We start from the raw sequence: 26,795 nt of genomic DNA on the forward strand, positions 1-26,795 counted from the left end.
AAATTTCCACTGAAGCTTTTCTGGGAAATTTTTTTTAATTTCAGAAATTCTTGGAATTTTCGCGAGGAATTCTTTGGACATACATATAAGCGAAATTCTTCGAAATTTAACGGCAATTTCTTCGGCAGTTCTGATGAAAATTCTTTGGAATTATCGATGGAAAAAGATATTTTTTTGAAAACTTTCACGACAAATTATTTGAGTTTCCCACCAAAAACTCTTTGAATTTTCACAAAGAAAATATTGCAATTCTTGTAAGAAAGCATTAGTAATTTTAATGAATATTTATTCTATTTTTTTACGATAAATTCACCACAAATTCAACTGAAATCCTCCATAATTTCCACCGAAAATTATCTGGAAAACTCTTTGGAATGTCCATAGGATTTTTTTTTAAATTTCTTGAGGAAATTGCTCCTACTTTGCAAGAGAAAATGTCAAAATATCGTAGGAAACCTTTAGCATGGTTTCAACGGGAAATAATTCAAAATTTTCACGGAAAATTACTCGACATTTTAACGGGAAAACTTTTGGAATTTAGAAAAAAATCTTGAGATTTCAACGGAATCGAATTTTCAAGAAAAATATCGGAATTATCACGGAGAGTTCTTTGAAGTATTACCTGGAAACTTTGAAGGTTATCAATCGGAAAATTCTACGGAATTTCTACGACAAACTTTTTGGAATGTAGAATTGACGTTCTCGGAATTTCAACTCGAAAATTCTTGGGTTTTCTACAAATTTGAACCGGCATGAAGAATTATAATTCATATGCGTGACACTATGCAAGTGCCGGTGGCGGTAGCGCACACCTCTAGGAGAAATCAAATCCAACAGAAATTAAATTAATTGGCTTCGAGATTTGGTTTCAGGAGCTATGGACAGAGGATTGCATTTGATTTCGTTGATATTGAGTTGGATTTTATTCAGTTCAGGATTACTGTAGTGTTCACAATGGATTTGAAAATGGATTTGTATATCTGAATTGCTGAAAACGTGGTTGATTTCCAATTTTTTTCCAATCACTTATGACATTAATGTTAAATTATGTTAAATTTGAAAAAGTCTACGTAGACTTCAAGGGGATGGGGGAGGGGTTTTGGAAAAGTCTTCTAGGGGGAAAAAGGGTGGGTTTGAATATGTGAAAATTCGGCCTACGTGGTTTGTGGGAAGTTGTTTAGAAATACTTTCGAAATCTCTTAAAGTAGTTCAAACGGGAATTATTTTCGAAAATCCATTCAGGCTCTCTTTTAAAAATGCCTTTGGAAATATATTTAGAAATTCCTGCACAAAACCCTCCAGGAATTTCTTCAAAAACTTCTCCAAAAATTTATTTAAGAGCTCCTTTAAATAAATTCCTTGAATAATCTAAAAAAAACTCCACCAAGAACTCCTTTGGATATTTCACCAGGGATTTCTCTGGAAGTTTCTTCGAAAAGCCTCCCGGATTCATTCTTAGATTTCTTCCAGGAAATTCATTGAAAATTAATTAGATAATGAAATAGTTTTCGGTGGAGTTGCTAATTAAATTTTTGAAAAAATAAAACAAATAAACTAAACAACTAACACTGAAAAAAAATCAGAAGGTATTACTGAAAGAATTTCGTAAAGAACCCATGAAGGCATTTTCGATGGAATTCCTACAGGAAGTTCTAAAAGAATTCTCCAAGATTGTTTTAAAGGAATTGCTGGAAGAAGCTCTGAAGAAATTTCTTAGGAAAATTTGGAAGAAATCCCTTATGCAATCTCTGGAAGAATTTATTTGAAGAAATTATGGAATAATTGCCAAAGAAATTCATGAGGAGGTATTCCTTTAAAAAATTGAAGAGTTGCGTAATAGTTTTTGAAGAAACTCCAAATGGAATTTCTTGAGAAATTTATTAAGAAATATCCGGAGGAATCGCTAAAGAAACTTCCGAAGGAATTCCTTAACGATTCTTAACAACATTTCGTAGAAATTACTGAAACAATTTTTTTGTAAGCATTCCATAAGGAATTTTCGGAGAACTTTTGTAAGACATTTCCGGAAGAATACATAAAGGAATTTTCCAAGGTTTTTTATTGAAACTTTTCGGAGGAATATCTGGAGGAATTTACTAGGAAATATACCAAGTAGTTTTGGCGCTTTGGGGATGTATTCAAGCCTTCACAAAAGCTTATGTGCCACAACAAACATAATTTGCGAGTCACCTACACTGCCACTAACCGCAAGTCGAGCACATCTATATATGGGCCTCCATATACAAATGTGCTCGACTTGCGGTTAGCGGCAGTACAGGCAGTGTTGTCTTACACTCTGTGCAAGAAATTCTGCTCTTTGATTTTACTCCATCTAAACGATGGACATTTAGAAAATTCAAATAGCCTTCACTTACTTAGTTAAGATTGTAAAATCGTTTGGATGGAGTAAAATCAAAGAGCAGATCTTTTTGCACAGAGTATAGGACAACACTGCCTACAGATTTAGGTGCCCGACTGAATGAGGCTTTGGCTTAGACGAATTCCAAAAACCATTTCAACATTTTTTGTATCATTCTACTTAGTAGATTAAATCTACTAGATACAGCCTAATTCAAATTCACAACTATTCAACCAACCAATTCATTATCCAATGTTTGTCACACTGTCTTAGAGGCACCATCACTTGAGGTAGATTTGAAATTGAATTCTGACGAGTTCCACCTCAACAAAATTCCAACAACTAACTAACAACAACAATCATAACACGAGTTTAGTACTAGGGGCCCTCCTTCGCCGTGCGGTAAGACGCCCGACTACAAAGCAAGACCAAGGCTGAGGGTGACTGGGTTCGATTCCCGGTGCCGGTCTAGACAATTTTCCGATTGGAAATTGTTTCGACTTCCCTGGGCATAAAAGTATCATCGTGTTAGCCTCATGATATACGGATGCAAAAATGGTAACTTGGCTTAGAAACCTCGCAGTTAATAACTGTGGAAGTGCTTAATGAACACTAAGCTGCGAGGCGGCTCTGTCCCAGTGTGGGGATGTAATGCCAATAATAAGAAGAAGAACGAGTTTAGTACTATTCCAATCAATTCCACTACGTTGTATTGTCTTACAAATACGTATTTCGTCTCTATAAGGCCATCTTCAGTGTCTCTTATTTATTCGACTCGACTCAAGTTAATTGATTTTTTTATTGCGATTAGTCATCGGCGTGACAAAATTATGATCGGCGGCGCGCCGACCCAAAATCGCCGGCGGCGGCGGCGTGAGTAAAACCACCGGCGGCGGCGGCGCGGCGCGGCGGCGCACAGGTCTAGTGTGGTTATCAAGTGCCATAAAAATCTAAACCGCTCACCCGCAATTGACAATCACTGGCATCCTGCAACGTTTACTGCCTTTTTACCCTCCGATAATGAGTTTATTGCACATATACGAGATAACCTTGTTTAAGACTCAATTCAAAAGCGACAAAAGCGGTTGGCAAGTAAAGGATTTCAACATCTTAAATCGCTCATTCGATAGATAAAGATGATGAGTCAACAATCAAATGGTTGATCACCGAGATAATACCTCGAACTTGATGAACAAGCACAATATACGAGAAGACAAACGCGAAAAAAAGATTTATAATTTTTAAGATATTCTTTAAGTTGTCGTTTTCTTTCTGATGATTTTTTACACAGCCGTATATGCGCTTATTGTTCTTTTTATCGTTCTAGGATTAACAATCAGTTACAACTTCCATGACGCTTAACATAAAACCAATTTCGCGTATGAGGTAAATACAGATAAATTCGAATTTCATGAAAAATGTGTTAAATTCCCATGGTTTCTTGTGATTACGTTTCAATTTATTGAACAAAGATATTCAAGACATGGTTTATTATTGATTGAATTGCAATCAATTGTAACAGAATATACTGATTAGCAACTGATGGATAGAATTATTATTATAAATGTAAACTGCTTTTCCATTTGTGATATTCTTCTCTGTGATACATTCGTTTGAATTTGTTACTCGTTGCGTGGTGAATATATGGAAGTTGTACAAAAAAAATCATGCGAAAAAATGAGAGAAAGAAACTCGAAAGCATAGTAATTGACAGCTATATCAACGAGACACAGCAGATGTTATTAGCATTCAAAAGCACTCTTATCTCCAATACTGTGGTTTTGTTTTTTTATGAAACATAAGTCGTCTTCAACAGTTTGTTTCTGTCTTAAACCAAAAACAGTTCAAATCAAATTCAAATATTTTCATGATCATTTCAAATTAACTGAGTATCGGAAAAATATTTTTTTCAGGTGAATTATTTAATTATTAATATAGATGCAAATAAAATATTCAAATTTGAAGATATTAAACGCTAAGGGGTGTGAGTTCCATAATAATTGTATGGAAATTAAAAACCCCTAATTTTTCGTTAACTTGTATATTCGTTAAATAACGTACAAACGATATCATTTTTTTTCCAACATTCCACCTAAAATTGTCCAAAATGTTACTTACACCCCTTTTCTTTTATCCGCCTCATTTGGTTTAAGTTAGGGTAAGAATTCTTGAATTCTACAAGACAAGCATTTTCTATTTTTCTGAAGATAAGGCCGATATTTTATCAATATTTATTAAAAATTTCATTACTTCATCGAATTTTGCGAATTGTAACGACTTTATTAAAATTTAAACTCATCCGAATATGATGACAAGAAGAATAATAAATTGCACTAGAGATTAGGGTTTTTGATTGCTAATTTCGCTTTTTATCTCGTGTTTATATTTTTGCAATAGTGATTAAACGGATTAAGCAGACGTGAAAACGAGCGCGATGTAGAATCATATGTAAGCAAACAATTACTGCTTCAGCCAGAGCTTAAAATATTCATCTTCATGAAGCAACTTCGGTCCGAATTTTGACAAACATCGCATGAATATTCAAAACATAGAATGACATAGTCAGACGACTACTCCACGAACTCATTCATTCGACTGTCACTGAATGTGTTTACTATGTGCAGAAAAAACATAATTATCATTGTTTATGTTGATGTTTACCGCTGAAAGTGCCTCGCCGATGAAAATCGGATTCAGTCCTGTGTGATAAATCACTTTACTCATTTGAAACGTGTTCAGATTTCAGATAATTTATCAATTTGTAAAATGTGCATAAATATTCAATGACTAATATTCAACTGAATATTGACTGTCCAGAGCCGACTATGAATGTGTCGGAAGTGAACTGACAAATGAAGAAAAATGGACTTCACTAAAAATGTTCGATTATTTTACACTCTGGCTTCAGCAATGTTTTTTTTGTTCTGTAAACTTCATGTTTCTTTTTTTGCCAAGAGCCAATTGTGATTAAAATTTAGAACGTTTTTAAAATTTTTCCCAACTGCCTACACTAAGAAGATTGGAATCTATCAGAAATCTAAAAGCCTTTTTCATTGCTACATCTAAATGCCTAATTGTTGCTCGATAGCAAAGAACCGATAATAAAAGTTGAGTTTTTGATTGTGTGTAAGAATTTCTATGTGAAACAGTAAATGTGAAAGAAATGTGTGGTGGAAGGACAAATAAACGGTGTGAAGAGGTTGGTTACGTGGCCAACCGTGGGTAAAGTACGGGTGCGAGTTTGTTCTTTTTCGGATTCGTAGTAATATCTTGTGTGAAATTTACAGTATGTTTTGGAAAAATGGGCAATACTTACCGGCAAATCGTGCGAATGAGGTAAATGATCTTTTCTCTGAAAAAAAAAAATTATTCGGTGAAAATTTATTTAGGGAGTACAAAAACCACATCAATTGTCACATCAACCACCATGGGAGTAGAGTAGAATCTTGAAAAAAAAACCAAAGCAATATATGGGATGCAAATCTTCGAATGATAGTGTGGTGAAATGCGCATAGCTGCGCAAAAGCGGGAAATTGACTGGTGCAATGTTAGAATGAGGACGTTGTCTATGTTCTAGATCCTAGGGCCCGGGCTTGCGGAAGCCCTTGGATAACATAAAGTATGTCGGATAACCATTTTAACCTCAAAATGAATTCAACGTTTCAAAATTACTCTGTGGTGAAATTTTGAACGCAATCTCAGGTTTTGTCCGGGATTTGTATGAGGCCCGCCACTGTGCAACGTTATAAGATCTTCGGGATGCGCTCCCCCCATGCTCCCGTTATTGTTAGTTGATCTGGTTTTGTGACTTCCGACGGTGCATTTCGAATCGAACCATACCCGGAGGTATTCAGAAGACATGTTGTGATTGATCATCATCAGTTTTACAATTTACCCATCATTAACCAGTGCAGAAAATCGCATGGCTTCTAGTTTACAGTATATATTCTCAAACGAAACCAAATTTAGGGCCCGGCATGGCCCGCAGGTTATTTTCCGAGTTGACCGTGTTGACTCAAATTCCGAACACTCAGCTTCATTCGTGTATTTTTATCCATACGATCTTGTATTCCATTGTAATCTTGATCCTCAGAACGGAAAAATTATGAAATTTTCACTTTTCAGTTTTAAGGCGCTAAAACTCCAGTGTTCGGAATATGAGCCATGAATATGAACCATGGATTTGAGCCAAAACGGTACATGAAAATGGCGCGTCAAAGTATGTATATGTACTGAATGCTACAATCACAACAATCGTTATGAATGTAGTTGAAAATGAAAATATTTCATCACAGTAAGTATAATAAACCCATTTGTTTTCATTTTAAACCATGTTTGTACTTTTGACCGTCTTTTTTAATCCGTCCCACTGTGCACTTCAGGGACCTACGGATTTCCTCAGGGGAACATGTAGAAGGGAACATTCCAGTTTTTGTTCGACGGCTCGTTTTTTTATGGTATTTCCATCAGGAAGCGCGGCATGAATGAAAAATGATCCATTGGCGATTCTGACTGCTTCTGGGACCTATGGATTGCACAAAGCGCAGGAATGCGATAAGGCACCAAAGTGCTTCATATGCGCCAGCAAAAAGCAAGCCTGTAACTACGTTATTGGTGGACCTTCGTGTCCGATCGGAGAGACAAATAAAAAGAAGCCGTGCAAGTAACACAGCTGAATCTTAACCACTGTACAACTGCCCAGCAGCTGCTGTGAGAGTCGGTCTCGGAGTCGGCGTGCAACATTCGACGTCCGGGGATTCCTGTCAGGTCCGTGGTTTGAGAACCAATCGCTTCGATAGCGAAGTTTTCACCGCGGCCCTGAGACTGGAAGCCAACACTGAAGGTCTAAGCGGGGATGCGTTGGTAGCTGTGCTATAACGCGCGTGCGACGCAACCATGCCGAGGAAAGACCTGCCGAGAAATGGCAGACGCCCGGTATATTGGTGGAGTGCCGAGATTACGATCCTTCGATCAACCTGCCTCAAGGTTAGATGAACGATGCACCGTGTTCGCACCGAGGATAAAAGAGCGAAATGCCGTGAAGTGTTTCGAGCTGCGAAACTGGCCTTTAACAAGGCCATCAAGAGCAGTTTGAAAGCGTGTTTCGACAACCTATGCGAAGGAGCCAACGCGAATCTGTGGGGTGAAATAGTGGCTCCGGTGACGAATTATTCGCGGTGACCAAATCCCTGGTAACGAACAAAGCTTCATGGCCTGATGGAGTTCCGAACAGCGCTCTCAAGGCAGCAATCATAGCGAACCCAAACTATAGCTACACAGCTAATAATTTTGAAAATTCAACGACGTGTACAATTGCAGCTGACCCAAACAAACGAATAAACATTCGATATCCAATTGAATTTGATTGAATTTTACAAGCAAGCACAGTTTAAATTAATTTTGATTTGGAAGAACACTAATATCGATTGAATTTTGCGTTTATTTGCATGCTCCAAATATGTGCATGAAAATACATTTAAAATCACAACATATTTTTATCTGTGTATACAGAGATGACTTGATAAGTGTAGATTCCCCGAAAGATGGTAAAGGCAAATTGTATTGTTGCCGAAGGCCGGGAAGCCACCGGGTGACCCGTCGGCGCATAGACCAATCTGTCTTATAGACACGACGGGCAAGTTGCTAGAGAGAATCATCCTCAACAGGCTGACCCCGCTCTCGTTACACCGGCTTAGCCTGCCGGTGGACCTGTACGGGATTTTGGAAAGCTATTTCCAGAACCGTGTACTATTATACGAGACCGATGCCGGTCAGAGAAGCGTTCCTATTACCGCAGGAGTTCCGCAAGGATCAATACTGGGCCCGGTATTATGGAATCTTATGTATGACGGGGTTCTGAAGCTAAAGTTCGTAACCTTGGTGGTCTACGAGCTTATGGGACAAATATGTGGTTACAGGCAGTATAAGACTTCGAGGCTTCCGAGCCTCTTGAAAGGAGGCTTCCATGAGGCTATGCAAGGGGGCTATGAAAGGGGGTTATGAAAGAAGGCTTTCGGATGAGGAGACGCTTCTCAACCCCTTGAGAGGAGGCTTTCAAGCCTCTTAAAAAAACAGTTCTGCGCCTTTTGAAGAGACTTTTCTGAGCCTGTTAAAAGAAGGTATGAGCTTTTTGAAAGGACGCTTCTCAGCCTCTTAGTGGGAGGCTCCCGAGCATCTAGAAATGAGGGTACCAGTCCTCGTGAAATAAGGCTTAGGTCTTCTCCGGAAGGAGCCTTCCGACCCTCTTGAAAGGAGGCTTCTGAGCGTCTTGAAAGGACGCATTTCAGGCTCTTACAAGGATGCTTCTCAGGCTCTTGAAAGCATGCTTTCAAGTATCTTGAGAGTATCTTGAAAAAAAGCTTCGGAGGATGCTTGAAAGGATGCTTCTGAGCCTTTTGAAAAGAGGCTGTCTAGACTCCTGGCAGAAGGCTTCGAAACCTGTTGAAAGGAAATTTACGAGCTGCTTGGAAGGAGGCTTCGGCGACACTTAGAAGGAGCCTACCAAGCTTCTTGCGACGAAGCTACTGAGCCTTTCGGAAAGTGAGAACCTAAGTAAGTCCCACATGGTGTGCCAGAGCGTGTGTCAGGATGAGCGGTAGGGTGTGCTAGAGTGGGCACCCAAATAAGTCTCAGATTGGTGGGCTAGAGCGTGAATCTCAGGTGGTAGGGTGAGCATCCAAGTTAGTCTCAGATGGTGCGTAAAGCTAGTTAGAATCACATGGTATGTCAGTGGTGAGCATCCAAGTAAGACTCATATGGTGGGTCAGAAAGAGTGTCAGGGTGTGTCAGAGGGTATGTTAGAGCGAGCACCCCAGTAAGCCTCATACGGGATGAGTGCCTGTGTGAACGTGAATGAGCGAGTACGTTAAGTACTGTCAATCCCCCAGAAGTAATGCAGTTCCTGGGGGAACCAGAGTATTAGCAGAACCTTAGCAGAACCAGAGTATTAGCAGAGTATTAGCAGAACCAGAGTATTCACTCAAGTAACCTTCCGCTACTTGGGTGGGTTTAGTGGGTCGGCCATCTGTCAACCCCACTCCCTGAGTGATAATTTCAGGTGACTGTTTGCAGATTTGCCTTCATCCCTCAATATATAAAAAAAGGGAAACTTGTAGAAGTGAGTATTTCAGTTTTCGCGCTAAAACTATTCATTCGACTTCTGTTTTTATTCATGGTTTTCGATCAGGAAGCGAGGTTTGAGTACAAGATGGAATATTGAAGACTCTGACCGCTTCCGGGACCTACGGATTGCTCGAGGGGAACATGTAGGAGAGGACATTTCAGTTTTTGAAAAAAGAGTCGTCGAATGACTTCTTTTGACGCTAAAACTTAAATTTTCTTCTTCTACAGATTTTCTTGGAGCAATCCACAGTTTCCGGAAGTAAAAGTGAAAGAATCGCTTATAATCCATTTTATATTCATTCTTCGCTTCATGACCTAAAACCTTTAGAAAAGAACCCTCGAATAACTTGTTCCAGCGCAAAATTTGAAATGCCCCGTTCTATACGGTCCCCTGGGGTAATCCATAGATCCTCAAAGCGGTCAGAATCGTCAATGATTTGTTTTTTATTCATACCTCGTTTTCTGATCATACCGGCCTAATCCCTTTTGAAACTATCGTAAGACACCGATCCTAAGCGAATGGCCATATCTCTCTTGATTCTGGTCCGATTTCAAATTTCAACATATGGTTCCAATCTGAAAAAGTCCTATTTTATTTGTGGTTACTAATATTATTCTGTTTTTAGCCAGAACTTATCCCAATACCCACCACAAATTCACGGTCCTGAACCTACCTTCGAAAAACCCGGAATATCTCCTACTCTCTATGGCCATGGTCGTTCTTGGCGTGCAAGCTGCTACTACTAGAGAAATCGATCAATGCAATTACGACCCTATGATGCTAAGCGCGAGATATAATCTCAAATGGAAGAGTAACAGGGACAGCAATGGATACTTGTGGGGTTGGCACCATCAGATATCAGGTATCAGGACGTCGGCTCCAGGGGCACGTCCACCTCAATTTGGGAAATTTGTGCCATTGGGAAAGGGACCCTTGAAGAGGGCATACAACGTATACACGGACGAAAGCTCATAGCTCCTTACCACAACGGGTTATGAACAACAGAATACTTTGAAGGTTCAGGTTTCTGTAGTCAATTTCACTTAGTAAGTGTTTACCAAATGTTTGGAAACGCAGTTGCGCATAAACTGGGCAGTTACATATCAGATGATAAGAAGTTCCATAATCGAATTCACAACCATCACAGACAAATAATTCAACAAGTTGAATATTTTCCATGTGATAGTTGAGTCGGCAGTGACATGTCAAGGCTTTGACTAAGACCAGGGATTGAATCCTAAAGAGAAAGAACAAGTCTCTCACTTATCATCTCTGAATATATATACGATATGTAGCACACCGCGAGAGACTTTTTTCGCAAGCTGCCATGATAGAGAACTGATTCGGGATGCTATACCCCATAATAAATTTCTCCTAGAAAGCTCCAAATGCGGGGAGCAGTGGCTCTGTTGATGCATTTTAACTTGTTCTACACAGCTATGTAGTAACCAAGACGAAAGGAGCGAAAACAAACAGACCGCATCGTGCTTTCGTGCTGTGCGGTTCTTTCTCTTTGCGGAAGGAAGTTTTTAATACTACCCGAAGCTATTTTAATTTCAACGGTGCTTCTTAGCGCTATTTCTACCCACTGATCCCGTTACGATCTTTGCAAGGACCCGTGCCTTCGTTTTACGTTGGACCCGTTTGCGGAAGTAAAATTCCGACAAGCGGTGGTAATCCTGCAGGGACACCGTTCTGGGAAAAACCTCTTAGAAGGTCACGTCTCCACGCTCAGCAATGAGTATTAATAAAAACAAGAGGAAGGGGAGTCTCTGAATTCTCCACTTCCTTCAAAGAAACAAGGTTTCAAGACCGTCCTGCCCAAGCGCGGAAAAAATAGAAGGAAGCTGGAGACTTCAGATATTCCTTCTAAATCTAACGTTGACATTATTTCTTCTCCCATCGAACTGAGCAATCAGTTCGATTTGATTAATAACGAATTTGAGGAAATCGAATCTACCTCTAGCCCAGGTGATTCGATTCATGCGAAGAAACAACGGATTCCGCCAATTGTGGTATCTGTTGCCGAGTTTTCTGGCTTTCGGAATGAAATCTTGAGTAACCTTCGGGGTATCAAGGTTTCATTTCAGATTGCTAGGAAGGGTGACTGCCGCGTTTTGCCGGGATCCTTTGACGATCGCAAACGTCTTCTCCAGTATTTAACTGAGAAGCGCCATAAATTCTTCACATACGACGACAAAACTGAGCGATTGTTCAAAGTCGTCTTGAAAGGTCTGCCCAGTGATGACAAATCACTGGATGAGATTAAAATTGAAATTTCTGAATTACTTGGATTTTCACCAGTCCAAGTAATTAAGATGAAAAAGAAATCCCACTCTGGTACTTCCCAAAGGGCATTTCTCAAGAATTTTATTTAGTTCATTTTAACAAAAGTGAACTAAATAATATGAAAAGTTTGGAAAAGGCCTGTATTATGTCCCATGTCCGTGTTACATGGGAACATTTCCGCAGGCCTGGGGAAATTTCCAAAATCCCACTCAGTGCCGTAAGTGCCAAAAGTGGGGTCACGGAACCAAACATTGCCACATGGATGCTAAATGCATGATTTGTGGTGGAACCTCTCACGCCAAGGACGCTTGTCCTGTGAGAGAAGATTCCAATAAATTTAAGTGTGCAAATTGTGGGGTAATCATAAATCCAATTTCTGGGAATGCGCTTCACGCAAACGTGTTTTGAATTCCCGTGCAAAATTGATGACGGGAAATTCCAATCGGATCCCAGATTCGACGGGTAGAAATTTTTCAAACGCTCAAATTTCGAAACCAGTTACCGGTCGAGCAATTCATACCCACCACAATTCACAAACAAATTTTGCCGCTCGTCAACGGGTAGCAAGCACTTCAGTAAATTCCAATTTTTCGAATGTACCTACGTATGCAAACATCGCTGCTGGTAGACAAAATTTCTCTTCTCAAAATGAGGTTTATACCCATGTCCCAACGGAAAATAACGGTCATGTTGCCGATTCAGGTAGCATGACTGCTTCCGATTTTGATTTTTAACTGAACAATTGCATCACATGATTGATGCAATGTTCAAAGCAAATACCATTCCAGAAGCTGTTCAGGTTGGTATAAAGTACACACAAAAAATTGTTATCGGACTCCGTTTCAATGGATCCAAATAATTGTGTGAAAGTTCTAAATTGGAATGCCCGCTCTCTAAAGGGTAAGGAAGATGAATTATTCAACTTCCTAACAGTTCATAATGTGCATATTGCCATTATAACAGAAACCTATTTAAAACCAGGACTCTCCATTAAAAGAGATCCAAATTATTTTATCTACAGAAATGATCGTCTTGACAGCGCCTGTGGTGGGGTCGCCATTGTCATCAATAGACGTATCAAACATAAATTATTTTCTTCATTCAAAACCAAAGTTTTTGAAACCTTGGGAGTTTCTGTTGAAACAAATTTTGGAAAATTTTCCTTCATTGCAGCTTACTTGCCTTTTCAATGCAATGGGCAGCAAAAGAATTTGTTGAAAGCTGATATTCAAATTCTGACTCGCAACAAATCTAAATTCTTCGTAATTGGTGACTTCAATGCCAAACACCGTTCATGGAATAATGCTCAAAGCAATTCCAATGGTAAAATTTTATTTGAAGATTGTTCTGCGGGATATTATACTATTCAATATCCCAATGGACCAACTTGTTTTTCTTCCAGTCGAAATCCTTCTACAATTGATTTAGTTTTAACGGATTCAAGTCAGCTGTGTGGCCAATTGGTAACTCATGCTGACTTTGACTCTGATCACCTTCCTGTGACATTTGAAATCTCACAAGAAGCCATTTATAATCCAATCAGCTCTACTTTTAATTATCATAGAGCTGATTGGGATTTATATAAAACGTACATCGATAGGAATTTTGATGTTGATATTCCTCTCGATACCAAAAGTGATATTGATAATGCTCTCGTATCTTTGACAAATTTAATTGTCGAAGCCAGAGGCATTGCAATTCCTAAATGTGAAATTAAATTCAACTCCATTATTATTGACGACGATCTTCAGCTACTGATCCGTCTTAAAAATGTGAGGCGAAGGCAATACCAAAGAACTCGCGATCCTACTTTAAAAGTTATTTGGCGAGATTTGCAAAATGAAATTAAAAACGTTTCGCTATTCTGAGAAATACCAACTTTGAGAATAATGTCTCGAAGTTGGATCCCAGTTCGAAACCCTTTTGGAACTTAACGAAAATTCTTTAAAAAACCTCAAAAGTCAATTCCAGCGCTTAAAGAGGATAATAAAATTTTATTAACAAATGGCGAAAAGGCTCAAAAACTTGCTCAGCAGTTCGAGAGTGCCCATAATTTTAGTCTAGGTCTCACTAGTCCAATTGAGGATCAGGTTACACGGAGCTTCGAAGACATTCTCAATCAAGAGAATGTTTTTGACCCTTCGTTGGGAACTAATTTGGATGAAGTGAGATCTATTACTAGAAAATTTAAAATATGAAAGCCCCGGGTGATGATGGTATTTTCTACATACTTATCAAAAACTTCCTGAGAGCTCTTTATCCTTTTTGGTTAATTTATTTAACAAATGTTTTCAATTGGCATACTTCCCAGATAAATGGAAAACGCCAAAGTTGTTCCAATTTTGAAGCCGGACAAAAATCCAGCTGAGGCTTCTAGTTATCGCTTAATCAGTTTGCTTTCTTCAATAAGCAAACTGTTTGAAAAGATTATTTTAAATAGAATGATGGTTCATATTAATGACAATTCTATTTTTGCTGATGAGCAAAGCCGCCATGGGCATTCAACCACTCATCAGTTATTAAGAGTTACGAACTTAATTCGGCTCAACAAATCTGAAGGATATTCGACTGGAGTTGCTCTTCTTGATATAGAGAAAGCATTTGATAGTGTTTGGCATGAAGGTTTGATTGTAAAATTGATGAATTTTAATTTTCCTCTGTACATTATTAAACTGATCCAAAATTATTTATCAGATCGCTCACTGCAGGTAAACTATCAGAATTCTAAATCTGATAGATTACCTGTTAGAGCTGGTGTCCCCCAAGGTAGCATACTGGGGCCCATATTGTATAACATTTTTACTTCTGACTTACCTGATTTACCACCAGGGTGTCAAAAATCTTTGTTTGTAGATGACACAGGTCTCTCAGCCAAAGGGCGTAGCCTTCGTGTCATTTGTAGTAGATTGCAAAAAAGTTTGTATATTTTCTCCACTTACTTGCAAAAATGGAAAATTTCCCCGAATGCTTCCAAAACTCAGCTTATAATTTTCCCACATAAGCCGAGAGCTTCTTATTTGAAACCTTCTAGCAGACATATTGTCACTATGAATGGTATTCCAATTAATTGGTCTACCGAAGCTAAATATTGAGGACTTCTGCTAGATCAAAATTAACTTTTAAAATCACATTGAAGGCCTTCAAGCCAAATGTAACAAATATATTAAGTGTCTATATCCACTTATAAACAGAAAATCAAAACTTTGTCTTAAGAACAAACTTTTGATTTACAAACAAATTTTAGACCAGCCATGTTGTATGCTGTGCCAATATGGACTAGTTGCTGCAATACCAGAAAGAAGGCACTTCCGAGGCTTCAAAATAAAATTTTGAAAATGATTCTGAAGTTACCTCCGTGGTATAGTACCAATGAACTTCATAGCATTTCTAATATTGAGACATTGCAACAACTGTCGAACAAAATAATTTCAATTTTAGACAAAAATCGTTGCAATCTTCTATTGCAACGATTAGCTCCTTGTACCCTTAGTATAAATTAGGTTCAGTTTAGTTTAAGTAGAAAACATTGTAATTCCTACATGGTTTAATTCAACCAGAGGAAATATCGTAACTGCCAGAGGCAATTGAAATGTATTAATAATATCTAAAAGCGTAACATAGCAAATAAGGATGATAGTGTTAAGAAAACACGGAACACCTAGTCTAAGAGATAAATGCATGTATTAGATAATTAGCAAATAAAATTAATTAAAAAAAAAAAAAGAAAAAAAAAAAAAAAAAAGGGAAAACAAAGCGAGTTTTTTTCGCATTTGTACACAAGTTTGATAAATTTGTTATAATGGCTTGTTATGATTCGGAACAGTTTTGCCTCTGTTTTATCGTTGTTCGTTATCTGTTGAGAGCGATTTCTGCAAACCCTGACTAAGACACTGCAATTCTGTTTAGACCAGGGTTTCGACTTTTCGGTTCAATTAGACCAAAGCAAGCGTTTTTCGGGCCAAGCGAGAATATTTTTTCGTTGTTTATGTTGAGGATCATCTTTCACCCATCAATCTTTTCTCTAGAATAAGCCTTGGAAGATAAACGAAAATCTTGCCTATGAGATGAACTTTTTTTTCGTTTCATCACTTTTATCTCTCAATAACTTTTCGCGAGAATTATCGCAGAACAATTACAAAGTTGTATGGCTGCGCCGCGATTTGAACTCAGAATAGTAACAATAATAGCCGTAGGGATTCGCTTACTCTAGCCACACCACCACGCTATTTGTATGAAAGCATTCAGTTATTTGTTCCCCATAAGCTGCATTGATAATGCCACGAAAAGACTCGAATATGAAAGAAAAAGAGCAAACCAACGATTGGCGGCAATCGAAGTGAGCGAAAAATGGTGTTCACTCTCCAGGCTGTTTTTCTTTCCCGAAAAGCGATTTCTCCCCAAAAAATTTTGTGAGGGAGCATCCTTTGCTCCTGAGATTGAGTGAGCATTACGAACCCTGGTTAAGACAGATTAGCTAAATAGTTTGCTACTACCGGAGATGGCTCTCGGATATACAATTTCGTTTGTCGACATGAATCCAAACTACTCCAATATCGTTTGTGCTGAGTGGAAGCCCAACAGCTAATCAAACGCTTCATCCAACACTTAGATATTGGAATTGCTGGCTCAGGACCAATGAAGTCTTGTGATGCTCCAGTGCGAGCTAACTCATCAGCCAATTTCTTTACAGCTATGGAAGAATGGCCAGGTACCCATATAAGGTGTAACGTTTTCACTGAATCCAGTTCCTCAACTTGAGTTCGACATGCGAATACTTATTTTGACCTTAAGTTTTCCGAAGCAAAAGCTTTGATAGCTGCTTGGCTATCTGAACAGGAGTATATTATTTTGCCCATAATGCGTTGCTGCAGTGCAGATTGCACTCCACACATGATGGCAAATATTTCCGATTAAAAGACAGTGCAGTGTCTACCCAGTCAGTGTGACTGTTCCAATCTCAGCTCACGCGAGTAAACACCTACACCCACTCTACCATCGAGAAGGGAGCCGCCAGTGTAACAAACAATGCTGTCCGACATACTTCTCTCCAAATAGCCAGATGACCACTCATCCCGCGAGGGGATTATTATTTTATTTATTCAGACTAAGGCCGAAGTGGCCTGTGTGGTATATAAGAGTCTTCTCCATTCGGCTCGGTCCATGGCTACACGTCGCCAACCACGCAGTCTACGGAGGGTCCGCAAGTCATCTTCCACCTGATCGATCCACCTTGCCCGCTGCGCACCTCGCCTTCTTGTGCCCGTCGGATCGTTGTCGAGAACCATTTTCACCGGGTTACTGTCCGACATTCTGGCTACGTGCCCGGCCCATCGCAGTCGTCAGTTCCCCCGCGAGGGGAATTGTGTTGAAAATGTCCTATAAGGAAAACTACTAACGAGTTTGAGATCTCTTGGAGCGAGGACAGTTCTGTCCCAATCAACCATGAGCTGTAACAACGAAGTGTGTGTAGAACTGCGATTTACAGGATTCTCTTCGACTTGTCCGAGTACCCATAGTCGGTAAGTATAATAAAGTCCTTCTTGTTTGAGATGTATGTGTAGTGGGGCTACGTTGAAGAGAACCTCGAGAGCAGCTGTGGGTAGAGTTTCTATCCCGGGACATCCCGGGACAAAAAATCCCTGGATTTAGGAAAATTCGGGATTTCCCGATTCCCGGGATATTATTTTTGAAAACCCGAAAATCCCGGGATACCCGGGACAAAAAATACTTTTTCATTTCCGGTTCGCAAACAGTGTAATTTTCCATCTTACAAAAGTTATTTGCTTTGAACGCGAAACCCAACTTTATAAGTTGGTGATAAACTAATATAATATTTTTATACCTTCCATAAGACATGATTTTTTTTCCAAGTTCGTTTATTTGGTAGGCTCAGGCATGTATGAGCCTGAGCATGTATGAGGTTTTTTGTGATGCACAATCAATATCATGTTATTATTAAATTAGTAAGAGAGGAACGGACATGAAAATATCGGAGATAGTTAATAGAACACCTTCACAAAAAATATTAGATTCCCCTATACCACTCAATGGAGGGCTACTGACCGATACTTTTCCAGCAGCTACAGCCCTCTTTTAATTAAACGACAAGTATCTACAGTACAAGATCAGCTACATCTATTTAGCGCCTGCTTTCTACCCATTTCCCGTTTACAGCGAGGTTGTGTACACTAAATGATATTCGCCTTTCTAGTCTCCTCGCGCCGTCCAACATTGAGTCAGTCTTCCTGAGCCTCTTGCCTCCAAAATAATTCTTGATCCAATGTCCTTCCAATCCACAGTGGTCCAGGTAGCATACAAAGCGGTAATAAGTTGTTCAAGCCGAACATAGCAGAGATAGAAAAAAACTTTGTTCTACAAAGTTGCTCCTAACGGTGAGGGGCTTTTTGAGGTTTTCATAAAAATTAGGGTGGACCACATTTGAAAAAAATTAAATATAAAACTTTTTCATTTGTAGAGATACGGCTATACAATGTTCCGCGAAGTTATAGTTCAGCCAGATTCCAAGAATTTTGCTAAAAAAATTATTTCTCTAGCTCTTAAATTGACTGATTTAGAGCAATTTTCCCAAGTTTACTTAGGGTGACCCTCAAAAACAGTTTTTTGCTCTAACTTTTGTTTCGAATTTCTCAGCAATGTGATGTTCAGAGCACTTTTTGTGCTTTGCAGGGCGCAACTTTTATGGACTTAGCGTTGCCATATCTCATGCGGATCAAAAGTTATTGAGGTTTTCTTCGAAAAAACGTTTTCTTCTAACGGCTGTATCTATGAATGGCGCAAACATTTTTCAATCTGTTTTCTCGACCTTATTCTACTACTTTCAGGCTTCATTTCAGGGTGTTTAAATCGAGGGGATAATTGAAAATAACCCCATATTATTGCAATGAAAAATTACCGTTTTTTCTATTTTTAAGCACTAATTTGCTATTTTTAATTGTTTTGCTTCCATGGCTTACTTCGTAATATGGCAAACGCCACACCATTTTGTTATAGAGCATGAGCAGAAGCTAATATCTTGAAAACAGCAGTTCTTATGAACTTGATATGAATAAGAGGTAACATGACAAAAAATAATAACAAAAATTAATATCCAAAATAAATACTTTAGGCATAACATTATCAGATATTTTAATACAAAACAAAAAAAAATTATGTTTTGCCTTTGATATTGTAATAACAACATATATTATGCTTTGAATATTTTGTATATACTCAATCCAGTTGAAACCCGAAATTGGGTGCTAGCGAAGTTGGATTTTTCTCGCAATCCGTACGTTAAACCTAACTTCGGAAGTGGTGCGCTGAATAGCGCTTAGCGATATGAAAACAGCGCACCACTTCCGAAGTTAGGTTTAACGTACGGATTGTGAGAAAATCCAACTTAGCAACTCAATTCCGGTTTTCAACTGGATTGAGAATATTACTTTTTGTTATTTCGTATCTTTACATGTCAGTAATATTCGCTGAGACCACGAGGTCTTTGAAAATGCCCAAATTTATGTTCATTAGAATGCTTTCGGCGAGTTTATTAGGGATCCGAGTTAAATTTTTCAGAAAGATGGACCCCTCGTTAGTTATGGACGAAATCACTTTTATGGACCCCTCGATTTTTGTCAATTCTTGATTCACCAAAACTGTCATAACTCCAACATTTCTCAACCGATCTTATGGATCAGCATATCGTTGGAAAGAGGAAGAGTGTATCCTCAATTTGCAATAATAACAATGGGGCAGCCATATTGGATTTGGTATTGGATTAAAGTTTTGAGCCTTCCAAATAAATTACTGCTGTAGATATGCTCTTCATTTTCAAAATATATTTGGCGTAGAATAGTGTATGAAATCAATGAACTGATGTCGTAGTCTCATATTGTTTGTATAAATAATGTTCTTTCGTCAGATGGGCCTTAAAAAATAGTTTGGTGAATCGTACAAAACTTTTGATAGAAAAAACATAGACCTGAGATTTTTGAACATAAAGCTCTATATAAGCTAAGATTTCCTTCGATGTGGTGATATTCAAAATCGGTGATTGCAAATCTAGCGGGGAAATAGTTTAAAAAATAAATCCAAGATGGCAGCCAAATCAAATATGGCTGCCCCATTGTTACTATTGCAAATTGAAGATACACTCTTCTTCTTTCCAATGATATGCTGATCCATAAGATCGGTTGAGAAATATTGGAGTTATGACAGTTTTGGTGAATCGACAAAAATCGAGGGGTCCATAAAAGTGATTTCGTCCATAACTAACAAGGGGTCCATCTTTCTGAAAAATTTAACTCGGATCCCTAATAAACTCGCCGAAAGCATTCTAATGAACATAAATTTGGGCATTTTCAAAGACCTCGTGCAAATAGTGGCTCGGTCTCAGCGAAAATTACTGACATGTATAAGATACGAAATAACAAAAAGTAATATACAAAATATTCAAAGCATAACATATGTTGTTATTACAATATCAAAGGCAAAACATAATTATTTTTTGTTTTGTATTAAAATATCTGATAATGTTATGCCTAAAGTATTTATTTTGGATATTAATTTTTGTTATTATTTTTGTCATGTTACCTCTTATTCATATCAAGTTCATAAGAACTGCTGTTTTCAAGATATTAGCTTCTGCTCAGGCTCTATAACAAAATGGTGTGGCGTTTGCCATATCACGAAGTAAGCCATGGAAGCAAAACACATAAAAATAGCAAATTAGTGCTTGAAAATGAAAAAAACGGTAATTTTTCATTGCAATAATATGGGGTTATTTTCAATTATCCCCTCGATTTAAACACCCTGAAATGAAGCCTGAAAGTAGTAGAATAAGGTCGAGAAAACAGATTGAAAAAATGTTTGCGCCATTCATAGATACAGCCGTTAGAAGAAAACGTTTTTTTCGAAGAAAAACCTCAATAACTTTTGATCCGCATGAGATATGGCAACGCTAAGTCCATGAAAAGTTGCGCCCTGCAAAGCACAAAAAGTGCTCTGAACATCACATTGCTGAGAAATTTTAACCAAAAAGTTAGAGCAAAAAACTGTTTTTGAGGTCACCCGAAGTAAACTTGGGAAAATTTCTCTAAATCAGTCAATTTAAGAGCTAGATAAATAATTGGTTTAGCAAAATTCTTGGAATCTGGCTGAACTATAACTTCGCGGAACATTGTATAGCCGTATCTCTGCAAATGAAAAAGTTTTATATTTAATTTTTTTCAAATGTGGCCCACCCTAATTTTTATGAAAACCTCAAAAAGCCCCTCACCGTTAGGAGCAACTTTGTAGAACAAAGTTTTTTTCTATCTCTGCTATGTTCGGCTTGAACAACTTATTACCGTTTTGTATGCTACCTGGACCAATGTGAATCGTCGTTCGTACAGCAAACTTTCCAGCACATGTGCAAGTACAAGTGGTCCGACCCCGATGCCCTAACTATTTTTTTGGTGTATCGCTTCGATCAAAATCAACTCTGGTCAACAGGCTGCAATCAATTTGTCCAATTCTCGGCTTCTGTCAAAATTGTATACCAACTTTAATCGCGTAATCTATTAACCCCATTATCGTTAAATTATCGAACTCCGATAATAATTGAGTTGATTCATCTTTATCGCAGCAAGCGATTACGTTGAACACAATTAACTTTATCGGCGATAACGATAAATTAACGATTAACATCAAGATTAGGAAGCGATCTGTTCAAGATTAGGAAGAGCTGCAGCTCTTGGAAAAAGTATCAATTGATAGCCTGTCATGGGTTGGAGGATACTCTAGTATTCTAGTATTCTACTGCGCATCTTCCATCTTTCGTCACTAAGGTATTGAATGCAATCCCAGCAACTGTTTAAACCCAATGTATATTCAAAACAATGCAAACAGTCAAGCCGACTTCAACCGCCAGCGAACCCTTCTTCTCGGACTCGGCGATCATATATTTCACCTTCAGAGAAAAACGTGATTATTTGCTTCTTGAAGTCGTTTTTTTTTTGGAAGAATCGATTCATATAAGAACTGAATTGAGTTCCAATTTGAAAACTGTATTATCTGGCCATTCTAAAATATGAACTTTACCCCTGAACATTGAATAAAATCGTTTTTAAATCAAAAAATAAGTTTTCTAAGAAAACATCGAAAAATCCCGGGATTTCCCGGGATATACGAACAAGTTTATCCCGAATCCCGGGACAACGAAAATGGCTGGGAAATGGAAGCTCTAGCTGTGGGAGTCGAAGAGAACGCACCAGTCATTACCATTAGGCACATTCGTTGAAAATGGACTGATTTAGACTGAATTGTCCTCACTTCATCCTTTTGCCACCACACAAGACATCCATAAGCCAAAATTAGTCGTACAACTGTTGTGTATATCGATTTGATATATTTGGGTTTGAGACCCTAAGTTTTACCAAAAGTTCGTCGGAATTGGCCGAAAGCCATACACGCCTTTTTAACATTGAGTTCAATGTTAGGTGTCCAGGAGAGCTTGGAATCAATAATTAGTCCCACATACTCATGATCCGTTACATTGATGTCAGAGTCGAAAAGATGTAATTGGCGAATACCATTACGGTTACGTTTTTCCGTGAAAAGTACAATACAGGGTGTTCAATAAGTTCGAATAAACTTTCAAAAAATGTTTAAAAATTGAGATTAAATTATTTCTTTTACCGGTTCCATTTCATTGAAAGTATTGTTTATAAGGAACGTTTGTAATATTTCTTCTGGAATGACCTCTATTTTGTACTTCTTTACGAGCTTCAAACGTTTCTAAAACCCATCGCAAGCGGCACGCACGGTCTGCATGGGCATTTCGTTCCAGATTTTTAGAATTACGTATTGAACTGGTCCAAGTTACTGACCTCGTATTCGTACAGCTTTAACATAATAAAGGACCAAACAATAAAGTTAAGAGGGTTCCAATCCGGGAAGCTGGGAGGTCGCAAAGTTTTGTCCAAAAAGTCGATGAAATTGTCCCCATATAAGGATTAAATCGCATTTTTCGTGTATAAAGGGTTATCGTCCTATTGGAACACTTAGTACTGATCTCCGTCTTATCATCGGGCCACTGGGGGCATTAATCGTCCCCAAAATCTTAGTTTTGTAGTACGCCGCAATGATTTCGACCTTCAAAAACGACTATTTACGATGCCCCAATCCATTTTCAACGCGCGTAATAAACAAACAACAAGAGACAGAATGTCAACACCGCACACATCCGTTAGCGTATATATACCGCTAACGCTGACACCAATACTAATACAGAATATGTACATTGGGCTTACAAACACAATGATCAAACATTTGTATTCGAACTTATTGATCACCCTGTAGATGTTTTATTCGGATTAACCGAAAGGCCATATTGGTGACACCAATTTTCAACTGCCTATTAGATAGTCGTCGGTAAATCCATAGGTAGGAAAACCGCCATTATTGGGTAACGTCAATAGCGTATCTGTAACAAAAGTGGAGATAATACTCCCCCTTGATGGCATCCGCAGACACTTAATTTCCTAATTGTTGCTTGACGTAATGTCGAGGAGAAATGTCGATTTTTAAGCATCTGGTGAATCCATTTGGTTATTATATTAGGGAGCTCATGACAACGTGCGGCTTACAATATTGCATCGAAAGACACGTTGTCAAAAGCATCCTCAATATCAAGAACGCACCCAAGCATGATTGTTTTGAGCAAATGCTTTCTCGATGTCGCAAACAACCTTGTGTAGAAGAGTCGCGGTGGACTTTCCAGATTGGTAAGCATGTTGATTAACATGAAGAGGCGTGTTTGCCAAACAGTCATCACGAATGTGATGATCAATAATACGTTCTAACCATTTCAGAAGAAATTTGGTCTAACTGATGGGTCTAAAACTCTTTGCTTCTTCATACGAAGCACGTCCTCCTTTTGGGATAAACGTCATAGTGACATCCCGCCAGGATATGGGAATATACTCAGTAGCAAAACAGCATACTTAATTTTTTTCAAAACATGTTTGATATGCTCAAAACCCCTCTGAAGAAGAACGGGATAGATCCCATCTTCTCCTGGAGATTTGTAAGGAGCAAAACTATTAAGAGCCCATTAAATCGATTCAGTAGTTATGATTCTACGAACTCGAGCCCAAGACCCGTAGCTACATGAAAAGACATCAGGAACATCCGAAGTTGCTTTATCGACACATCCAGGTAAGTGTGTATCAAAAAGGAGCTCTAATGCCTCCTCGTCAGAAGAAGTTTAGTCGCCATTTGGCTTGCGAATTTCGGCAACTTGAAAATCCTTGGATCTCGCAAGAATTTTGTTTAACTTACTGACTTCACTCAAATTGGAAACATTTGTACAAAAGGTTTTTCCAGCCGGATCTTGTCTTCATCGTTATTTTTTCGTTAATAACTCAACTCAATTAGAAGCTACAACCATGATTGTTCTTAGGGGTGCAAGCTGCTACTATCCCTTATCGCCCCGAACCATAAAATCGAACGTAAACTGTTGAAATTTATTGCAATGTTGGGAAGAAACCATCGATGAAGAGAAATCGATCAATGCAGTTACGACCCTGTGATCCTATGCGCGAGATATAATCTCAAATGGAAGGGTAACAGGGATAGCAATGGATACAAGTGGAATTGGCACCATACAAACTTGTGTCCTTCTTTCGTCATCAAGCTAAATGGAATCCGGAAGATTGTGTGGGTCAAAGTTATATTGCTGTAGACGATACATATACTTGTTCTAGGAGGAGCCAATAGGGGAAGGGCTGAAAGTCATTTGGCCGAATTCCACTTCCACAGTTCCACAGTATTCGGCCAAACGGCCCTTCCCAAGCCAATGAGTGTAGTTTAGATGTTTTGATCGGAATAAAATAAACCGACTAAATGTAATGAGCTGGAAAAATAAAGTAGAAACAATTCGGCTAAGAACGAAGTCAAAATATACTCAACACACGAAACTTATTTTAAAGAATGTTCCTGAAGTATCCACTGAGAAACATCTTCCACATGAACACCACACTTGAATCGATAATCCTACATCAACAGCTCGCATCTCAGCGAGAAGTCGAAAAGTCTGACAAACACCACCGTCACAGTCAAGACGACGTGGCATTAAAAAAAGAGATCAAATCATGCAGACGCCTAGCTGTCTGGACCCGGCAACCCACCCCGCATAGGAACGTCTCATTAATGCTGATACATTGTTGTTTGTCAATTCCGTAGAGCTAAAGTGGATTCGCACCACGTTCCACGGCCTTGCTCCCCACTGCAGATGATGTGTCAATTGGCGTTGAAATATGATACAGAGTCGAGTGTTTTGCCCGATGGTACTTACCCTATGCCTATCTAATGGATCACCGTAAACGTCTCTCCCTCTCCTATATACAAGTTCGTCATATCGCGTCCTGTCTTCAGGAAAAATTAATTCTCTTATTTCTGTTACTAAAGTATGCTACAATAGATAAAAAAAAGTGGTGTTAGGGTTAAGCTGCTCTCACGTTCGCGCTGGCAAGTCACGTTCCTACCTTTTCGGGTGTATCTAACATTTCTAATAAAACAGATACGAAGGCCTCTATGGTCATTCCTCTAGCACCATATTCCGCTATATAATATGATAAGTTAGCAAAATGATGACGAGGTAATAAGGATCTGGCTTTTTCTTCTACCATCGCTGACACCGGACATTTTCGGCGCGTTCTGGAAAGGGAAAAGGAAATGGAATGTTAAATTCAATCGAAGATGTGATCGGCGTGTCAATTGATTAAGGATTTCTCTTCAGCACGGGTGGAATTACGCAGCAGAAATATAGTTCCAAAGCATTTTAATTACCTTATCTATAAAAGAACTTGCCTAATTAATCATTTTATATAAACTAACAAAATAGCTCACAAGCAGGCCTTTCAAGTATTCCCAAGAATTGATTTCAATCTTGTGGTTGAGTAAAAAATGGCAATATTTCATTCAACTTCTAAGCAAACCAGCAATTTTCAAAGCAAGGTTTTATCTTTGTACTAAAACAACGAAGGAAAAGCCAACTTAAAATCCCTTAGTTCGCATTAGCACCTACCTCACTCCGGTCGGACTGTAGGCGTCCCACGGTTCTGGTTCAACGGTGGTACACGAGTGTGGCACTTTTCCGACGTCCCGCACCAGCAGCGACATCCGTTTGTGGAACTTGAATTGACTAACAGCCTCGTCATGGGTAACGTCCATGAATGATTGATTATTCACCTCTAGGATTTGGTCGCCGACCTGTTGTCGATTGGGGCGGAGGAAAAAGATAGCGAGTCAGATAAAGTCAGATGAATTTCAATGAACGTCGAGTTTTCGCTCCATGCCGTGGCATCGTTGCCGCTCCTTACCATCAGTCCAGCCCGATCCGCTACGCTGTCCTTGTCGACGCCGGTAATAAAAATTCCTAATCCGTACTCCACGCCACCCCTTATCATCAGTCCTAGGGATTGGCCGGGTTCTATCACTAGTTCAACCCTTCGAACACTGCCAGGTGGAAAATGGAAGGAATTTCGTTATTCAAGCAGGAAATAGATGCTACCTACACAATTATACAGTTGCGATCGTAAATTTGTGGCTGCTGCAATTGCAGCTTCGAAATAAATGGGTTTCCGGTTTCGGCAGCATCTAGCAGTGTTTTAGCACTGCTGTTGTGGTAACAAGAATGGGTTAGGTTTGGTTTTACTTTATTACTGGCAAAAGGGATAAAGATGTATTGCTGGTTTAGTAGGTTTGAAAAATGCAAGAGATTCCCGGTCGCACCTGGTGAATTTAAATTGGTCAGGAAAGGGTGCATTCTGCAACGATATCTGCTGTATATCTCGCCTGATATATCATATACGAAGGACGTTGTTTAAAAATTTAATTATACCGCTGTTCCAAAATAATAATCATGTTTTAATAATAGTAAAATACTGTAACTTGTTTTATTTAGTAAATACTTTGACACTTTTAAGGTCAACTTTCCCAAAACCCATATGTTTTAGCTTAGCTTAGCTTGATTGACTATACACA

The 26,795-nt window shown here is 38.7% G+C and overlaps 1 protein-coding gene across 1 annotated transcript in view; it reads right to left on the reverse strand.

Annotated features, from left to right (window-relative positions):
• LOC134226061 (whirlin) overlaps positions 1-26,795 on the reverse strand; it is a 596,096-nt gene that overhangs the window by 262,263 nt on the left and 307,038 nt on the right. The window contains exons 8-12 of the mRNA XM_062706580.1: positions 26,132-26,267; positions 25,837-26,021; positions 25,295-25,466; positions 25,105-25,221; positions 5,676-5,711 (exon numbers count right to left, since the gene is read on the reverse strand). Coding sequence (XP_062562564.1) covers positions 5,676-5,711; positions 25,105-25,221; positions 25,295-25,466; positions 25,837-26,021; positions 26,132-26,267 — 646 coding nt within the window. The remainder of the gene's footprint in view (positions 1-5,675; positions 5,712-25,104; positions 25,222-25,294; positions 25,467-25,836; positions 26,022-26,131; positions 26,268-26,795) is intronic.

Source organism: Armigeres subalbatus, chromosome 3 (assembly GCF_024139115.2).
Source record: "Armigeres subalbatus isolate Guangzhou_Male chromosome 3, GZ_Asu_2, whole genome shotgun sequence".
NCBI lineage: Eukaryota > Metazoa > Arthropoda > Insecta > Diptera > Culicidae > Armigeres > Armigeres subalbatus.